Raw genomic sequence first — 17,721 nt, 5'->3', positions numbered from 1 at the left:
ATACTGACTATACTTATTGCAAAAAAAAAAAAAATCGTTTTACATCGCTAATAATCTACAGTGCATTTAATTACTATCTTGGTTGGATGCACTACGTGAAACTTTCGTTGTCGATCACAATCGGAGCTTTCTGATTGGTTGACATCAGAATTCCATCGCTGACCATTGATTCTTGTTTCATACTAAAATAAGTCCGCGGCGTTTAGGACCCTGCATCGCTGCAGCGGCTCGCCTGCAGTCACTGCACCAGGAATAAAACCCTCCAAAATCCTTAATCTGTCGCTGCAAATCCATTGACTGCAAGAAGAGCAGCAGACAAACCTGCCGTCTAGTTTCCCTCGCAGTCACGCCTGCCGTTCTGCACAGTATATCTCACTCGTGCGCTTCGTCTGCCCATCTACTGACCTTTTGTTTTTAATTCCGATGATTAATCCGTGTTAGTGCGTCTCGTGATTGAGGTCAGTAAGTCACATATGATGCACATACGAACGAACTGAAACACTGACGCGATAATTTCTCACTGCGATCGTTTAAAGCTGCAGAGATGTCTGTCGCGTCTTTCCAGTGCCTGATGTTAGGTGAGTTAAGTATTTTTTGAATTGTATTAACGATTTATTTATGTAAATGTATATAAAAATGTTTTTCAATACGGTATATATATATTTATAATACATTTTACTAGTCACTATTGTACAAATTCTATTTTTACTAACTATTTTATATGCAAAATTATGTACTATTTCTAGCCCATTGGAATGTTAACGTGTGATGAAAACCAACCTATTGATTATTTAATCATTGATAAATGTCACTGGTTTTGTAATAGGGTGCAGTAATCACAATCTTTGCTCGGTATTGTGTCTGTCTCCACGAGTGAGGAATAAAGGGCATTGTTCTTTTCTGAGATGATCATCATTAATGATTTGTTCATGTCATCATCTCAAGCATAAAGAGTCCAGTCACTGAAATCATTCAGGTATCCGTGTTATTGATCTGATTGTGCAGATTTCGGCACACACCCCTTTTCCCTCTCCATCTCGAGACCGAGCTGAACTATTCAGGTCCAGTCAGGATTTTCAGCATGATTCATCCTCATGGAACTGAGAAAAGAACATTTTGCAGCTGCCGTGCCCGTGGACGCTGATTGTGTTTGGCACGCCGTGTGTGTGATGGCTTGTCATGCCCATGAGGCCACAGCTGACAGATTGTGCTGGTCAAAAGCCGCTCCAGACAGACTGATGACCAGACACAACAATGACAGGTCAGGTTTGTTTAGTCTAATGAGCAGCACAGATTCAGACTCAAGACAGGTCCATTTCACTCTGAACTCAAACGGCATTTCATTATTTCCTCACCTTCTTTAACTATTTTGTAACATTTTTCGGGGTACATTAGAGTGCCATCTAAATATCATGGTATAAAAGACACGAACATGGTTTTAATGTGTTGTTATGGATATTGTGATAGTCTTTAAGATATTTCATATCATACTACCACGTAAATATAATTGTATGTGCATTTCGTTGCCATTTTATATAGTACCCTTCTTTCTTTTTTACACGCTACCATGTTTTTAGCGTGATAATCACCCAATACCATAATGTATATCAAAGTATTAGCCTGTTTTTGTGGTATTACTATAACAATACAAAGAACTTTAAACATATACCATGGTATTTTTTGAAGTACTTGACGTCGTCATCAATGTATTGTCATTTAATGTAGGTTATAGTCAACATTTCTTTGCAGTACCATGTAAATACCATATTAATCATGGTATCGTGGATCCATTACCATGATAAATATCGAACGTCAAAGTACTGTGTTGTCATTTAATGTGGGTTATAGTTACAGTATCATGTTTAAACCATGTCCATACCATCATTAATTGGAAATGTACCATTTGGAGAGCCATTTAAATGGTCATCATTCAGTACTATAGTGCAACTCATGCACTCTTTCGCAGTATCAAGCACTGCAGACCTGCAGCTGCCAGTCAGTAGACTATAAATCTGACTCTTAACGCTCAATGCCACCTACACCCACAGACTCTGCTGCAATGTAAGCTGGCACAGCCCAGAAACCCTTTCAGGTCAGGTGACATCAGCATTTATCTTGCCGCTCGTTTGAGATGTGGCTTTATCTCTGAGAGGAAAGTAAAAGAGATGGCTAAGATTTAAGATTGAGAAATAATTGGCAGCCGTATGTATTCACACAGTGTTGCTGGAGTCCAGGTGCCTCACACTTTAAATTGGGCCAAGCTTTGGTGGGTTTGATGATTTATGAATCATTGTATTCTGTGTTCTGGCTCCTCGTCTCTTTTAGAGAGAGTCCGATACTGGCGCTGGCTGAAGTGCTCATATATTTAGTACAATAGCTGTTATGTGACAGATCTGTGTTCGTATCAGATGACAGAGGATTGTGGCGTCTTGGTCTGAACGGATGAATGCGCACTATATTAAGACGTCTGAAATCAGACAGAAACAGGTGGGAGCTGGTCATGTTGCGACTGCTATGATATAAAAACCACACTGTAAAAGACATCAAGAACATGTCTGATTCATATGTCATTGCCATTTGGTTTTTTTTTTACATTGGGACATTTTCAGTTTATGTATTTATTTAGAGTGACACGATGTAGACAATAAAGGTCATTGACCATTTTGTTTATTATTTTTATGACCTATATACATCATATATTCTTGAAATAAGGTTTTAAATGATCATTTATCCCATATTTTCATTCCGAAGTTAGAATCATCTTTGGCATATTTTATTTGTCTAAGGAAACAAACTGAATATTAAATGATAAGCATAAATAAGTGGATTTTTATTAATTCAGAGAACTGACTAAAGGGAGATTTGCCTCTAAGTTCTTCTTTGTCCTTCAAGTTTATGCACAGATGTTTCATCTTCTTGAGTTTGATTTAGTTCATCCAACTACCCAAATGCAAAGATCCCAGATGGGGTTTGTTGCCGCAGTGTCTCTATAAATGAGATATAAGCTTTTATGATTAATGTACTATCTAACGCGTGTCCAAACTTTGAGAGCATCTCGGGGGCAGAAGGCCAAAGATCGTTCCTCAGAGATAGAAGTGTTTGGGTTCGGGCATCAGCAAATTCTCTATTCGCTGTTCAAGCGAGGTTAGAAGTACCTTTGCAGAATCCAGAGTCCACTGAGGCAAAATAAGATTGCGTCAACCATAATTACTGTGATCTACCGGGGTTAGACGTTTTTAAAGACATACATCACAGAGATAGAGGTGACACTGTGCTTGGTATTTTACAGTTGGGATCCTTTACTGGTTGGTAGACGTTTAAAAAGAATCTAAAAATGAAAAAAAAAAAAAAATCCAAACTGTACTGTAAACTAGTATGGCCATTGTTGACCAGTGACCATGTAGTGATAGTCAAGCTCCAAAAATGTCAATAAAGGCTTGATGAAAGTCCATATTGTTTGTGCAGTGTATTAAAAGTCTTTTGAATTCATAAGATAGTTTTGGATTAAGATCAGACACAAAATAATAATTTACTGATCACTGAAAATCTTATTTTGGACTATCTATTTGGATCCAAGAACCAAAGTTGTTTAGCCTCGTCAACATCAAGCATGTGCAACAAGTTTTTACACCGTATGTGAACGTAAATAAGAAAGTGCCATGGCAACAAAGTTGTTGTATAATGTACAAAATTTGGAGAATTGTATGCTAGCGCTAAGTATTGACATTCAACTTCAATTGACATTTTGTTGCACTTTTCCAAGTTGATCGCTGGATATTCAGAAATCCGAAATCAGACTTGAATAGAACGTAGTATTACTGATAATGTAGAATGTTTTTTGAAAAATAAAGTGGTCTTTTAATCTTTAATTCTCCCAGATTTATTCAGTAAATGTCATCTGGTTATTTGGGATTATACTCTCCAGCAGTGTACCATTTTGGAAATTTCCACAGCATTGCATCGCTTGAGTTCACAGGATGTCCCTGGTCTCTAAAACCACTGGAACTGGAAGTTGACCGATTCATAAATTGGAGCAGGAAGTGCCTGGTTTTCCCCCCCTGTTAATTACCACACAATCGCACACTTGCTAAATATAATACCAGAGTCGCCGAGACGTCCGCCTGCTGGTCTCCTTAATTAAACAGAGCCTCGCTAGAGAATGTATTTCATTAAACAGATCCATGAATAAAAACTAAAGCCGTGTCAGAATTAGAGAACTGTGTAATTGGCTTTTAAACTCCAACTTGGCTCCAACAGAAGAGTAGTTCTTACCCAGTCGCCGTCTTTTTCATTTATCCAGTGTTTAAACCAATGCTAATCCTGTGGTGACCTGGTAGGGCAAGGAAAGATAAGACCGGGTGGTTTGAGAGACAACGCTAAGCCGGCATAAATCAGAGCCAGCTGTGGTTGAAGCCCATAAGGGCCGGGACTCAAAAGATGTTCCCAGACAGTGTTTGATGGATGCATACATCCTTGAAACCATCTGTCACTGTTGAAGCTATTAATAAAGATTCGTTTGTGGTAAAGGAGTTGGTTTGATTCTTTGTTAATGATGTTGATTTGTGTTTTGAATGAATCCAATTTTAAAAAGTTGGCTTATTATATCTCTTTTTCTTTCATTTAGGTTCAGTTCTCCTGGTTCTGGTGTGTGCCAGGGTTCTAAGTGCTGGTCCAGCACTCCTACCAAACCCTCTCCGCTCCCAAGGGCCGGTTCTGGAGGTTCCCGTAGGCTTTGAGGAACACGATGAGGTCTCGAGGGAACGCAGGCATGGCTTCATGGAGAGTTCTCAGGAGAGCTCCGGGTTCTTTAGTGAAGACAGTGAGGATGGCAAGAACGCTCGTATCGAGACCAAAGACACCAGCATTGACCCAAGTGCCATGAATGGTGAGTAGAAGCAGTAATTCGAAAAATTAAGTTTATAAGTCAAGTTTATGTAAACTTTCAAAGGCATAAAGAAAAATGACTTTCCCTTTTCATCTGATGTCATTAATCTAATTTGTCAATCAAGGGTGAAAATATTCGCTCTGACACTGGAATGACAATTCGGTTACAAAAAAATTTTGGTTGCATATTTACGTAAAGAAATGGGTCAAGTATGCCTACTTATCGTTTGTCAAATGACAATGTTAACATATTCCCTCTGACAATAACTTGACTTGATTCAATTATGAAATTTGGTTGCAACATTACATTGGAAAATTCATCTAGTGCATGTCGTTTGTCAACCTAAATTGCAAATATATTCGCTCTGACAACATTTTGACGGTTCAATTATGAACCAAATTTGGGTGGATGTAATTACATTTGTTTGTCAAATAGAAATGTTGATCTAATGTTGATTTCATTTAAACAAATTTTGATAGTATATTTATGATCGATGATGATTGATGCCATTTGTCAACTAGGGGTGTTGAAATATTCGCTCTGACAAAGTTTTGACTTGATTCAATTACAAGCAAAATTTGATTGTAATGTTAAATTTGAAAATTATAATGTTGCAACAACATTTTGTCACGACCAAAATTGCGTGTCATTTGTATATTAGAAATGTCAATACAGTTGCTCTGACTTGATTCAGTTATGAATTAATTTTGGTTGCATATTTATGAGGGAAAATGGTTCAAGTACTAGTCTTTTTTTGGTCAGTTTATTAGCTCTGATAACTGTATGACCTACCTAAATTTTAAATGAAATTTGGTTTCATTTGCAACTGGAAAAATGTCAAGTACTTGTCATTTGTAAGCTAGGGGTGTTAATCCAGTATTCGCTCTGGTGACAAATTGAATTATGAGTGTAATGTGGTTGCAATAGTATGTTTGAAAGGGGGTCAAATGTTTGACCTTTATCACCTAGATGTGTAAATATACTTGCTCTGACAATTATATCACTCGATTCATTTCCTATTGAAATTTGGTTCTGTATTTACGTTTCGAAAATGGCTGAAAAAGTATAGCCTGCAGCTGTAAATTGGGTAACAAAGGCACTGAATGACGACAGCTTCATATTAGGTCAGTACCATTGTATGACTCAGCCTCTAGACAGTTATTTAACTCGCAAAAAGGACTCGACTGCCAAAGAGGCCGTTAGACGTGTAAAGTGGTGTGAACAACAGTTTTTAGGACTCATTATCGTGCGTCATTTCCTCGACACCTGCAGTCCCCTCCTGATACTTTCCTTTTTTTTTATTTGTTGATTCGAGTTTTGTCAGCTTTAACAATTCCATTGATATTTCTTCAGTCCACCTTGCGGTCGTGAATATGTTTCGCAGCAGTGACTAGAGAAAATATGCCCACTTTCTACGCGCCTGGGAATTAATGTGCCTGAAAACAGTATTATTTTTAGCTCACCTGCTAGCTTGCTAACCGCAGTGGCCTGTTTCCGGTGTGTGCGTACAAAGCAGAAAGAAGGATGGAGCTGTCCAATGACTATCTGCCGTGAGGAGTTTGAATTTGGTGGGTATCAGCTTGATTCAGCTGGCACACTCACGCTGTATATTAAGAAAGATATCATTAGTGATTTGAACAAACCCATTATCCTAAGTATTAAACCTTGGCATTTAACTCATTCAACACTCACGCTTTCCTTTGAAACATTTTTCGGTTAATAGTTGGAATCTGTGGGTGACCTGAAGACAACAAAACAACTATCTGCTTTAGAACTTAAGACAAACTTGAAAATGTTTGGTTAATTGTTTACACAAGCGCACATATGGAAGATGAGTGTATTTGCGGCCACAGCAGTAAATCTGAGCGTGTACACGAGAGCCCGTCACACTCAACCGCTGCTGAATGAGTAACGCACGCTGTGTCACACCACATACAGACTTGACTGATCAGCCATATGGAGAGACAGGTGGACACAACCATGACTGAGAGTTTGAGTGTGTGTGTGTGAGTGGAGACACTTCCAGGTGTGGTGTTCTCACCTGGCTCTGTGCCTCACCAGGAAAATGAGAGTTTATCTGTTTAGGGAATAGACCGAGACTATCTATCTGTCTGTCTGTGGTTTGGTGCTCGTCTATCTACACCCTCAGGAGTTTTCAGTCCTCTTGTCCCTTTCACACATCCACCTGTCTTTAATGAGTGTGAAGACCTCCAGTTACCTGATGTTTTTCATCCCAAGCCAATAGCAGTTCAGTAATTGAACAGAGGGGGGAATGGTTCCACTGGATCTTAGGCGAAACACAGGCTGCTAAATTTGGAGTTGTGCTATTTGTCTCTAAAAGACTCTTTCAGTACATGTATCTGTTTGTTCTTGTGCTCTCAGAGCGCTGTCTGATGCCCAAGAAGGTGGGACCTTGTCGTGGGGCGCTCCCTCGCTGGCACTTTAATCCTGTCACTAAGAAATGCGAAAACTTCATATTTGGGGGCTGCAGAGAAAACCGCAATAACTTCCTGTCCCTGGAGGAGTGTGCCAAAGCTTGCCACACAGTCCCTGGTATGCTGCTTTTTTTATTACTTCCAGTTATGATAATTGTCTTGATAAAGTATAGATATATGGGCTCTCTCCCGCTGACGCTAGACAATAGCTCTCCTCATTACAGCACGTCTCAGTGTGGCAGTGTGTGTGTCTCATGAATAATCAGGCTGCGATCGAGAGCTCTCGGGTCCCTGATGTGTGTGTTGTGCCAGACGCAGGTGCAGTGCTGCAGTGCAGCTGCTCGAATCTGCTGTACTCAAGAAACAAAAGATGAATAAGACATGTGCTCCCAACAGATCTTACTGCAACATTATCCTACCATACTATAGCATGAAAACAACATTTTCTTAATAAGTGTTTGCTCTGTTTACCGCAATAAATAAACAATCTTCTTACATTTAACAAACTTAATTTTAACTAGGTTATGCAAACACTATAACATGCTTTCAATATGCTGTATTATACAAGAATGTACTGTATTGCACTTGAGATGGACTACCGATATTCACTCTTTGAAGGTTTGGTTATCGGTTGTTTAATATCGGTTGTTTAATATTGAGTCTAACAATCTTAGCATCAATATAATGGTGTAAACAAAAACTATAAAAATATATGTAATGGTATTAAATCTAAAACATTTTAATAATGAACTATTATAATTTAAATACCATTAAAGCATATAATGTTATGATAGCTGGAGTACAGTGTTATTTTAGTATCATTAAGGCATTATTCTAGTTTTTATTGATATTTTGAAATAGTTTTTTCTTTTTTATATTTTCTGTTTGCGCGTTAACTTTGGCAAATGTTTTAGTAATTTAGTGGTTGTGGGGTTTTAGTATTTGCATAAATTGTCGTCTTTAAATCTCTAGATTTGTATACATTTAATTTAAGTTTTATATCTGTTACATTTCAATGCGTTTAGTTTAATCGGAAATCTTACTAACTGGATTTATTGTAATCTTTTAAATTATCAAAAAAAATTATGGTTTTAGTTTATTTAACGATAACACCTTGATGTAGTCTAACAGCATAAATAAATAATTATTGCTTCTCAGATAATATGTATTATATCGGTCACATGAAGGCAATATCGGTTGGGCTCTAAAGCTCAGTACTACCAAATTTGAAAGACCAACTGCAAAAACAAACTACAATTATAGCTCAGCGTAAGCATAATATGGAATAGTTTAGTACAGTTTAGCACAGTATAGTTTAGAATAGTAGAGTATGTGTACTTTGATTTATGTCTTCGCAATGTTTACAACTTTTATTGCATTATTCCCTTATAGATTACAGCCCTTCATCCCCTGAACCACCATCTTTGCCACTTTCTTTGAGCCAAAAGCCAACTCAGATGAATTTCTCTTCCTCATTGTTCGTTCCTCCGACTGAGTCAGTCGACCCGGAGCAGTGGGAGAGTGATTCAGAATCGAGCGGATTCCCTCTCCACCCCTTCTCCGGGCCGTCAATCGCAGATGCTGAAGACCACGCCCTCTCCACAGCCACGCCCCCCATCGTCGGACTGGCCCGTCAGAACCAGCCAGAGGCCACAGCTGAGCCTGACAGGCGCCTGACATCCGACGACACGTTTGATGATCAGAGGGGCCATGCTGTAACACAAGCACCCACGGCTCCTGAAATCGGGCCCCTGCCGAGCCTGGAGCCCCTGCAGCCCGACAAAACACACCAGGATGATTCTGAGGAAGATGAGGATGAGGAAGAGGTAGTGGATTTTCCCACCGATCCGGCTGAGGAGGAAGAGGACGAATGGCGGTACCTCACGCCGTTCACATCCAGACCCTCGTCCTCCCCCGCTTCAGATCTGCCGCCCGTGGTCTTCACCAAAACCGCCTGGCAGGGGGCGCCGCTAACCACAACAGAGGACGAGGAGGGGGCGGAGCTTCGTCACGGCGGCAACGAATATCTCGGCGAAACGGAGCTGCACGACTCAGAGCTGTCCCAGGAGGCCGAGCAGGTACTCAGTGGCAGAAAATAATAAATTGACAGACCTCTATAATATGTAATAATATATAAAATAATATATTCCTTCTTGTATAAAATGTTCAAACACAATGTCCATCAGATTTCAGCTGTTGGTTAGATTCTCTCTGCTCAAAAATAAAAATATGTACCACTAAATAATATATGACAAATAGTAAAGTATATCATAATATAAAACTACTACTTATAGTAATATATAAACATAATAACAAGAAATGTCTTTTAAGACTTTGGATTAGCTTTTATTTTTAGATTTTCAGTTTTATTTAATTTAAATGTTTCAAAAATTTATATTTATCTTTAAATGTATTCCTGTTTCAATTGTAGTAATTGTGGTACTTCATCTAAACATATTTATTTCAGTAAGTGAAATAAATATATATATTTCAAAGTAAGTTTTTAGTTTTCAGTTTTTCTAATTTTAAAATTCTTATTTCTATATATTATGTCGACTTTCAAATTTCAATTATCCAAAAAAAAAGATTAATTAATAGTAACTTGATCTAACAAAAATAACACTAGTAAGAAGTAATGTTCTGTACTTTATCATTTCAACTTTCAAAAATATTGACAAAACAAGTGTCCCACAGGTGGTTCTTGTGATAAAATTCTCAATTGTTTGTTTGCATGAAATATACTGTGTCTACTTGGAAATTATTTCTCGATTGATTTATCGGACTGCTTTGGAAGAGAAATGTGTTTATAGATTCGTTCTCCAGGCAGGTTGTCAGCAAGCACAAACATTCACTGCAGTCCAGTGACTCTCTTTGTTTCTCACTCTGTGCAGGTGATTTGTGTCGACTGGAGCAACCTTGCAGGAAAGGGCTACGTTATACTCAACATGACGGACAACTTTGACTGCGTAAGTGTTGCTTTTCCACAAAACCCAACCCTGAAATCTCTAGCTAGCCTTAACCCATCCACATATTGTTCTAGCATGAGCAAACCACTTGCATTTTCTTCATAAAAATCTGTTTTTCCATCACGATTTGAACGAATTACTCTTAATTAAGGTGTATGTTCCGCTCAGAGCCTGTTTCACGTACTGCAGCTGAAACGCTGAGCGTTGCAGGAAGATTTCTGTCTCAGAAACATGCTGACTGCACAACTAACGACGCTCAGCACAAACAATGACACACACGCTGTGAGCTCCGAGCGCATTTGTTTTATCAGCAGCCTGAACAATCATCTGGCCTTTGTAGAGAAGAAAAAAGATAATGTGATTCTTAATCTCATGAACTCGTTAGCAGCACTGCAAAAAGCGAATGTTGTGTCTTAAAGGTCACCCTTGGCCTACTAGACCTGTCAATTATATTTTATTTAAAGGTATAGTGTCCCCCAAAATGTATATTTACTTAAAATGCAACCCTCAGGCTATCCAAGATCTAGATGAGTTTGTTTTTTCATCAGATATGGAAAAATTTAGCATCACATCACTTGTTCCCCAATGGACCCTCTGTAGTGAATGGGTGCCGTCAGAACGAGAGTCCAAACAGCTGATAAAAACATCACAATAATCCACACCACTGCAGTTCATCAGTTAACATCTTATGAAGCCAAAAGCTAAGATATCAAAATAAACAACATAACAGTTTAGAACGGTTTTAGACTATTTTTGCTTGTAAACATAGCTTGATCTGTGCAGATTTCTCTCCCGATTCAGACGAGATTACTTTTTTTACTGGAGAAAACAATATTATGTACAGAAGTCGTGTTTGAAGATAAAAACATTAATTATGGATTTGTTTCTTACAAACACATCTTTTGGCTTCACAAGATGTTAACTTATGGACTGGATTGGTGTGGATTATTGTGATGTTTTTATCAGCTGTTTGGACGCTCATTCTGACGGCACCCATTCACTGCAGTGCATCTATTGGAGAGTAAGTGGTTTAATGTTGAATTTCACCCAAAAACAAAGTGAGCAACTAAACTGATAATAAGGTACCACAAAAGTGGTCCATATGAATTACAGTACAAACCAATGATAGTTAAAGCCCAACCTGTTTTGGTGCACCATATCTGAATGTGTGCTAAATTTGGGTCTGTTCTTCACATAAAGCATTGTATGGCATCAGTAGACATAAAATATACGGCAAAAGTGGTTGTTTTCTGTAATTATTGGATCTTGACAGTGCCAGTACCCGTTCATTTTGATTTATCCATTGGCATAAATGATGAAAAATTAGATTTGGTATAGTTTATTAATATTATGAGTTTGTTTTAGATTTTAAATTTTAGTTAAATTTGTAGCAATTATGTTGTGCTTTGGTCATTTTTATTAGTTTTTTTTTTGTCTATTAAGTTTCTGTTTTAGTTTTACTTGCAGTACTTTAGTACTTTAACTTACTTAAAACATACTAAACAAAAACTTGAATTTGCCTTTACAACTAACTGATATATATATATATATATATATATATATATATATATATCTGTACTCCCAAGTTAAACATGCGTAAGAAAAATACATTTGTGGCCATGAATTAACAATTTGTTCCTATGACTTATTAATTCATGGCCACGTTTTATCCATTTGTTCTCTCAGTCAGTAAATCGTGTGGCTCAGTTGTACTTATTTTTTCCCTCATTTTAATTAAGTAATTTAAATCGAGGGAACGTATTAGTACAATGTCTACACAGCGTACCTAAATTAAGAATCTAATAAATTAATCAGTAGAGGGAATGAATTCAGTCATAATTAATCAGTCTTGGGAAGTAATCTATAATTCGTGCCAATTATATCTGATGTTTTTTTTTAGCATTTTTCGTTTTATTCAAGGATAACAAACAGTGCTGTGTTTGACTCAATCACTGCACATTCTGAGACATTATTAAGATCTCTTCAGGAAGAGACGACAGGAGAAACATCTGAGACTTCAGCTCCAGTTCTCTGTGAATCGCCCGCTGTGTAAATCTTCCCTGTGATGTTTCACTGGCGTAGAAGAAGCCGGTCGTCTGTTGCCACAGTAACGCTCCAGTGCCACGTAACTGCAGCATGACCGCGGAGAACTTTCCCCCCGCTGGCGCTCTGACAGCTGCGTGCTAAACTGCCGAATCCCCTGCGATGGAGCCCTGCTCTGAACCCGAGCAGCACTGCAGAGACATTGATCAGAAACCAATCCGGCCCATTGCACGAGAAGCTCCGAGTCTCCGTCTCAATGACTCGACAAAACTGAGTCTGATTCTGTCGCCTGTCTGTCTCTGGTCAGAGGATGAGTTACTGTGACTCTTGTGTTTAAACACAAGCTGGAGGAACATCTTAGACAGTAACAGACAAAGCAGACATGTTTTTAGGCGGGCCAATGGTGGTCTGTTCGTGGAGAGCGTTGATTTGGCCCCATGTTTCATTTCTAACAATATTTGACTTTTTCTTTCAATCATCCATAGGAATTATCAAAATACATAATTTTTATTCACTTGATTTTACTGTACATTTCATATGTGACACATTCCATGTTAATTCTATTTTATATAAATACGGTTTACATCTCATGTGTGGTATGCTCACGTTTTATTCTATTTTTATTTATTAAATTACATTTTACGATGTATTTATCTTTTTTATACTTTCAACTAATTTTTTTTACTTACATTTAGTGAATTTATACTCCCAATTTATTGTACTTATTTATTCATGATGCATAAAACACACACACACATATATATATATATTTTTTTATAATATATTACATTATAATGTGCATGACAAATACAACTTAGGTCTTATTTATGTTCACATTTTACTGTCTTTTGTACTTTATATGGTTTATACCATTTTATTATTTTAAATTATAATATTTTAGTCCACTATATTGCATTGAGCTATTTTTGAGCATTAACATTAATGCTAACTTTTATTGTATTTATTTACTGTTTGCAACACTGGTGCATTAAAGCTTATATAATTATAAGATCATATATATATTTTTTATTTTGTTTGCTATTAATTTCTAGGTGCGTTTTCTGACAAATACTGTGTAATTATTCATGTTCATATTTTAATTTGACTTAATGTATAGATTACACCGGTTATTTTTTGTCCACTAAATTACATTGAAATATATTTAATTTACGTAAATCCATTCTGTACACAATTATACTCCCATTTTATTGTATTTATTATTAGCCAAATGAGATGTTTTTCACAGTATTTCACATATTTAAATGTGTCCTCGATTTTACATTTCAATGTAAATTGTGTGGCAAATTGCACAGAATTTATTCTCTCAATTCATTTACTTTATTTTTAGTTTTTTCATGATATATTTAATTTAGAACGACAGTGGAAAGAAATCTGATTAGTACATGTAATTAATACACACATAACTGTATTTCTTAGTTGTACCATTTCAGGACAGTGACATTTCAGTGCTGGTGTGTGTGTCCCACAGGACGAGTTTCGTATGGAGAGGGGCGACAAACTCCTGGAGATGCTAGAAAACACATTCTCCAGAAAGAGGAACATCCCACAAGGCTCCTGGCTCATTTTCCTCAGCAAACCCACACAGCAGGACCACCAGCTTCTGATGGCCTTAGCCAGCGAGCAGGGTAACACACACACACACACTCAGGGCCTCTGTGCTCACGTGTAATGGGAGGCTCATTCTTTAAATTTGAGGTGCTAGTAATTTGTTGGCTTTTCATTTCATGCTCTATATAAAAGGATAAAAATAGCAGGCATTATCTCTTTATCAAATCTCTGTGCAGTGCATTAGTGATGTTGTATCTGCTCGGGTGAATCTTACAAAGCAAGACTTGTTTGAGGTCGTGTTGACAAAATCAAGAGAATGAAAATAAGTAATTATATTTTGAATTAAGAAAATTAAGATGTTTTGCATTCTGGAATATTTATCATCTTTTTTTCAAGACAGTGAAGCCCATTGTGCCCCCAATTCTTATTACCAAAATAAAGAAATTAGGTTACACTTATTTTACAGTGTCCTTGTTTCAGTGTAATTTACTTACTCTGTAATATTAATTAACTCCATGTACTTACTATATGGTTAGGGTTAGGATTAGAGTTGCCTGCATGCATTTATGCATAATTTTGTGGAGATAAATTGATGCCAAGTGAAATGAAAAATATAAGGAGAGCTTAAAATAAAGGGTTACCTATTATGGTTTGGTTTTGTGCTGTTGCATGCATTTATTTATGCATTATTTATTTTTATTCCTATACTAAGTTCATGTAACATGTAACAAGGACAGTGTAAAATATAGTGCTTCTAGAAAAAAGAAAACTGGCTTTCTAATCTTTTTGTATTCAATGTTTTCTTTTCATTCAGTATACTATAAACAAAAGCAAAAAAGACCTTCAACACTAGCTTCCTCTATTTTATTTCTATACTATCGGTCTTCTTATTATTTATTATATTATTTAAAAAGCCCTTGCTTTGTGTACTGCATTAATCTAACTTAAATCTTTAGACTTGTTATATCACTTGTATATCATTGCTGTTTTGTTGATTTTAATTGCATCTATTGTTCACATTTGTAAGTCGCTTTGGAAAAAAGCGTCCACTAAATGTCTAAATGTAAATGTAAATCATTAAATTATTCATATGGCATGGTTGAATTTTTTTGCACTGAATGTGATTTATGCTAATTTATTTAAAAATGTGTTATGATGGAGTCATTTTGGGGATTGGAGCATTATTGAGAATTTGGGGGAAATGTGCTTATTCGTTATTTCTTTTCTTTTCTTTTTTAATCCTAATGGTCCTCAAATAGGTTCAAGTTTCTTTATTTTTATTTGTTGATTGATCATTTCTTTATTATCATTTTTTAACAACTTTTTACAGTATTTTAGTCTAATTTTCTTTTCATACTGTCTTTTTGTTGAAGAAATTATCCCTCCAAAAGACGTCATGTCAATGTTAGGGGAAATCACAAGAGGTCTAAATGAGGTGAGACTAATGCAGCAAATAATAATAAAATAAAGACACTTATGGAACATGGATAATAATTTATAATAAATATTATTTGCTTTTCTTTTATTATATATTTACAATTATTATCATTATTAGCATTTATTATAGTTTATTTTAATTGTATTTCTGTCACTATTATTATTTTATTATTTATTTTCAGATTGGAATTCAGAATTTTTCGACCGTGAACACGTGCCACTCGAGGCCCAGTCAGACACGTAGCGACTACGGAAAGCTGTTTGTTGTTCTAGTGATCATCGGATCTGTTTGTGTGCTCATTATTGCTTCTGGAGTCATCTATATCTGCTGGCAGCGTCGTTTACCCAAACTCAAAAACATGGTAGGTCTTTGATATGCTGATTGCTGAAAAAAAAAAACTGAGGTACGAGCCAAAATGTTCTGTGATGCTGACAGATTACGCTGTCAACACAACTCGTGCGCGTTTCATATGCAGCTCGAATTCTAATGACTTACCTCAACGTTCTATGAATGACGTCTCGGGTTCGAATCGATTTATTATTTGTCTGTGGTTTTGTCTCCTTTGCTTTATGGCGCGTCCGAAGTCGAGAGGCGAAGAGCTGAACTTTGTGGAGAACGGTTGCCATGACAACCCCACGCTGGACGTGACAAGCGATAGCCAATCAGAGATGCAGGAGAAGAAACACAGTGCCAATGGGGTGACAGTGGGCGGGGATGGAGGAAACGGTTGGCAGGTGCTCGTCAATAAGCCCGGGAAAACCGAGGAAGACAACCAAGAGGAAGACACGCACCTTTAATTAATCGCGGGAAAACAATCAGAAAAAAAAACCGGCATGAGAAAGCAGTATGGCATTACAGACTAAGAGGGCACAAAACATTTTCAAGCTTTTCGGAAACATCTGCTGTATAAAATGTGATGTCTTTTGGCTTGTATGATGGTTTTCTTTATCTGCATTACTAAATTCAGGCGGGACTAAAAAGAACGCTTTAAAGCGTGATTTGTATGATATGGGGAACTTTTTAATGCAGAATTTATTTAAATTGAATGTGTCAAACAATCAAAACTAAGTTTGAATTTTGGGGGGAAAAGTTTCTTGCACTGTTAAAGCAATAGTTAAACCCGAAACGTAAAAAATATGTCGGTAATCTCACACACGTAGTTCCAGATTTTCTGCCATTTTTTCTCTTCTGTGAAAAAAAACCGAAAATTTTGAAGTATCTTCACAACAGTTAGTTTACACTAAGAATAAAATGTGATAAATGTAATTTTTTGGTAAGATAACGATGGCCAATGCTCAAAACCTGATGCAATCTTTAGAAAAAGTTCTACGGAACTGTAAGATTTGTAAAAATCTTGTTTTAAAAAAAATGGCATACAGGTTTGAAACGGCTTTGTTAAATTACGAAATTTAGTACAGGAGAGAGGGAAAAAAACATTAGTGTACTTGAAGACTTGAAATGACTTGAAAGAGATTGTACCAAGGTTTTTTGATGTTGTTTTCTCGAAGATGTAGACACTATAATCAGTCATTCTCTGATTTACTTATTTCAATGCAAGTATTAGCAGTTAAGCAGTCTGCATATTGTGTTTTTACATGCTGAATGCTGGATGGACGCCTGCCTTGCTCCTTTATTGTGCATCAGAATGGCTGCTCCTTACTGGATTATGTCGCTTTTAAGGTTTTTATATATATATTGCACCTTTAACGTTGCTCAGCACCAACGGCCTCCAAAGCATAACAAGATTCTCCTTACAAAAGAATCTTTCATATAGAAATGTGTCGAATGGAGCTAGCTAACGATTTCTTTAATGTTTTCAGTGCGCATTGAATTTAATCTTTTAAACGCAAAGTAAACGGTGATCACAATCAAAAAATAGTGTTAAATCAGCTCTCATAGTGATGATCTTGTTTATGGTACAGTATATGTGTCAAAGAACAAACTTAATTGTCGCCATAGAAAGTCTTTTCTTTATTCATTTCAAGTGCATGAAACAATGTAGTATAAGTCTATGCACATGTCAGGGGTCAACTGATTGTACACAATTTAGCAAACGTGAACCGTTCATGTTTAACAAGATTTAAATGGTTAGTAGCCTACTCCAGAACGCTCTATATAACGTACATGCATTATTGTTTGTTTCTAAAGCCTTGACGTAGGAGAGTTTGACGCCAGTGTAGAACGCTGTTGAACGCTTCTGTTTTGTACCTTTAGTGTCCTGGTACGAGAGCTATTAGCATATTTGCACTTTTTCCATTTTGATTTTGTACCTCAAACTGCTTTATGTATCTGATTGTAAGGAGATTTTGGTCTCGTTGTTTTCTGGTAATTTTGTGTTATCTCACCTCTTTAAAAAAAAAGCTAAATAAATGTTTTGAGAAGTCT

At 36.8% G+C, this 17,721-nt stretch overlaps 1 protein-coding gene across 3 annotated transcripts; it reads left to right on the top strand.

The window, feature by feature from the left end:
* The first annotated feature begins 248 nt into the window (after positions 1–248).
* LOC113040372 (podocalyxin-like protein 2) lies at positions 249–17,719 on the top strand. 3 transcript variants are annotated; one of them, XM_026198718.1, is made up of 9 exons: positions 251–578; positions 4,625–4,885; positions 7,268–7,438; positions 8,713–9,398; positions 10,212–10,286; positions 13,819–13,975; positions 15,272–15,333; positions 15,518–15,697; positions 15,921–17,719. In XM_026198718.1, exons 1-9 carry the CDS (start codon positions 545–547, stop codon positions 16,131–16,133), a joined length of 1,839 nt encoding a protein of 612 aa, XP_026054503.1. In that variant the 5' UTR covers positions 251–544; the 3' UTR covers positions 16,134–17,719. The 3 variants fall into 3 exon arrangements, with proteins under 3 accessions (XP_026054505.1, XP_026054503.1, XP_026054504.1); XM_026198719.1 differs by lacking the exon at positions 251–578 and adding an exon at positions 1,053–1,261; XM_026198720.1 differs by lacking the exon at positions 7,268–7,438 and having other exon boundaries at positions 249–578.
* Positions 17,720–17,721: the final 2 nt, after the last annotated feature.

Source organism: Carassius auratus, chromosome 22 (assembly GCF_003368295.1).
Source record: "Carassius auratus strain Wakin chromosome 22, ASM336829v1, whole genome shotgun sequence".
In the NCBI taxonomy this organism is placed as follows: Eukaryota; Metazoa; Chordata; class Actinopteri; order Cypriniformes; family Cyprinidae; genus Carassius; species Carassius auratus.
The sequence above is the reverse complement of the archived record's forward strand: the minus strand, read 5'-3'. Positions and strand labels throughout refer to the sequence as shown.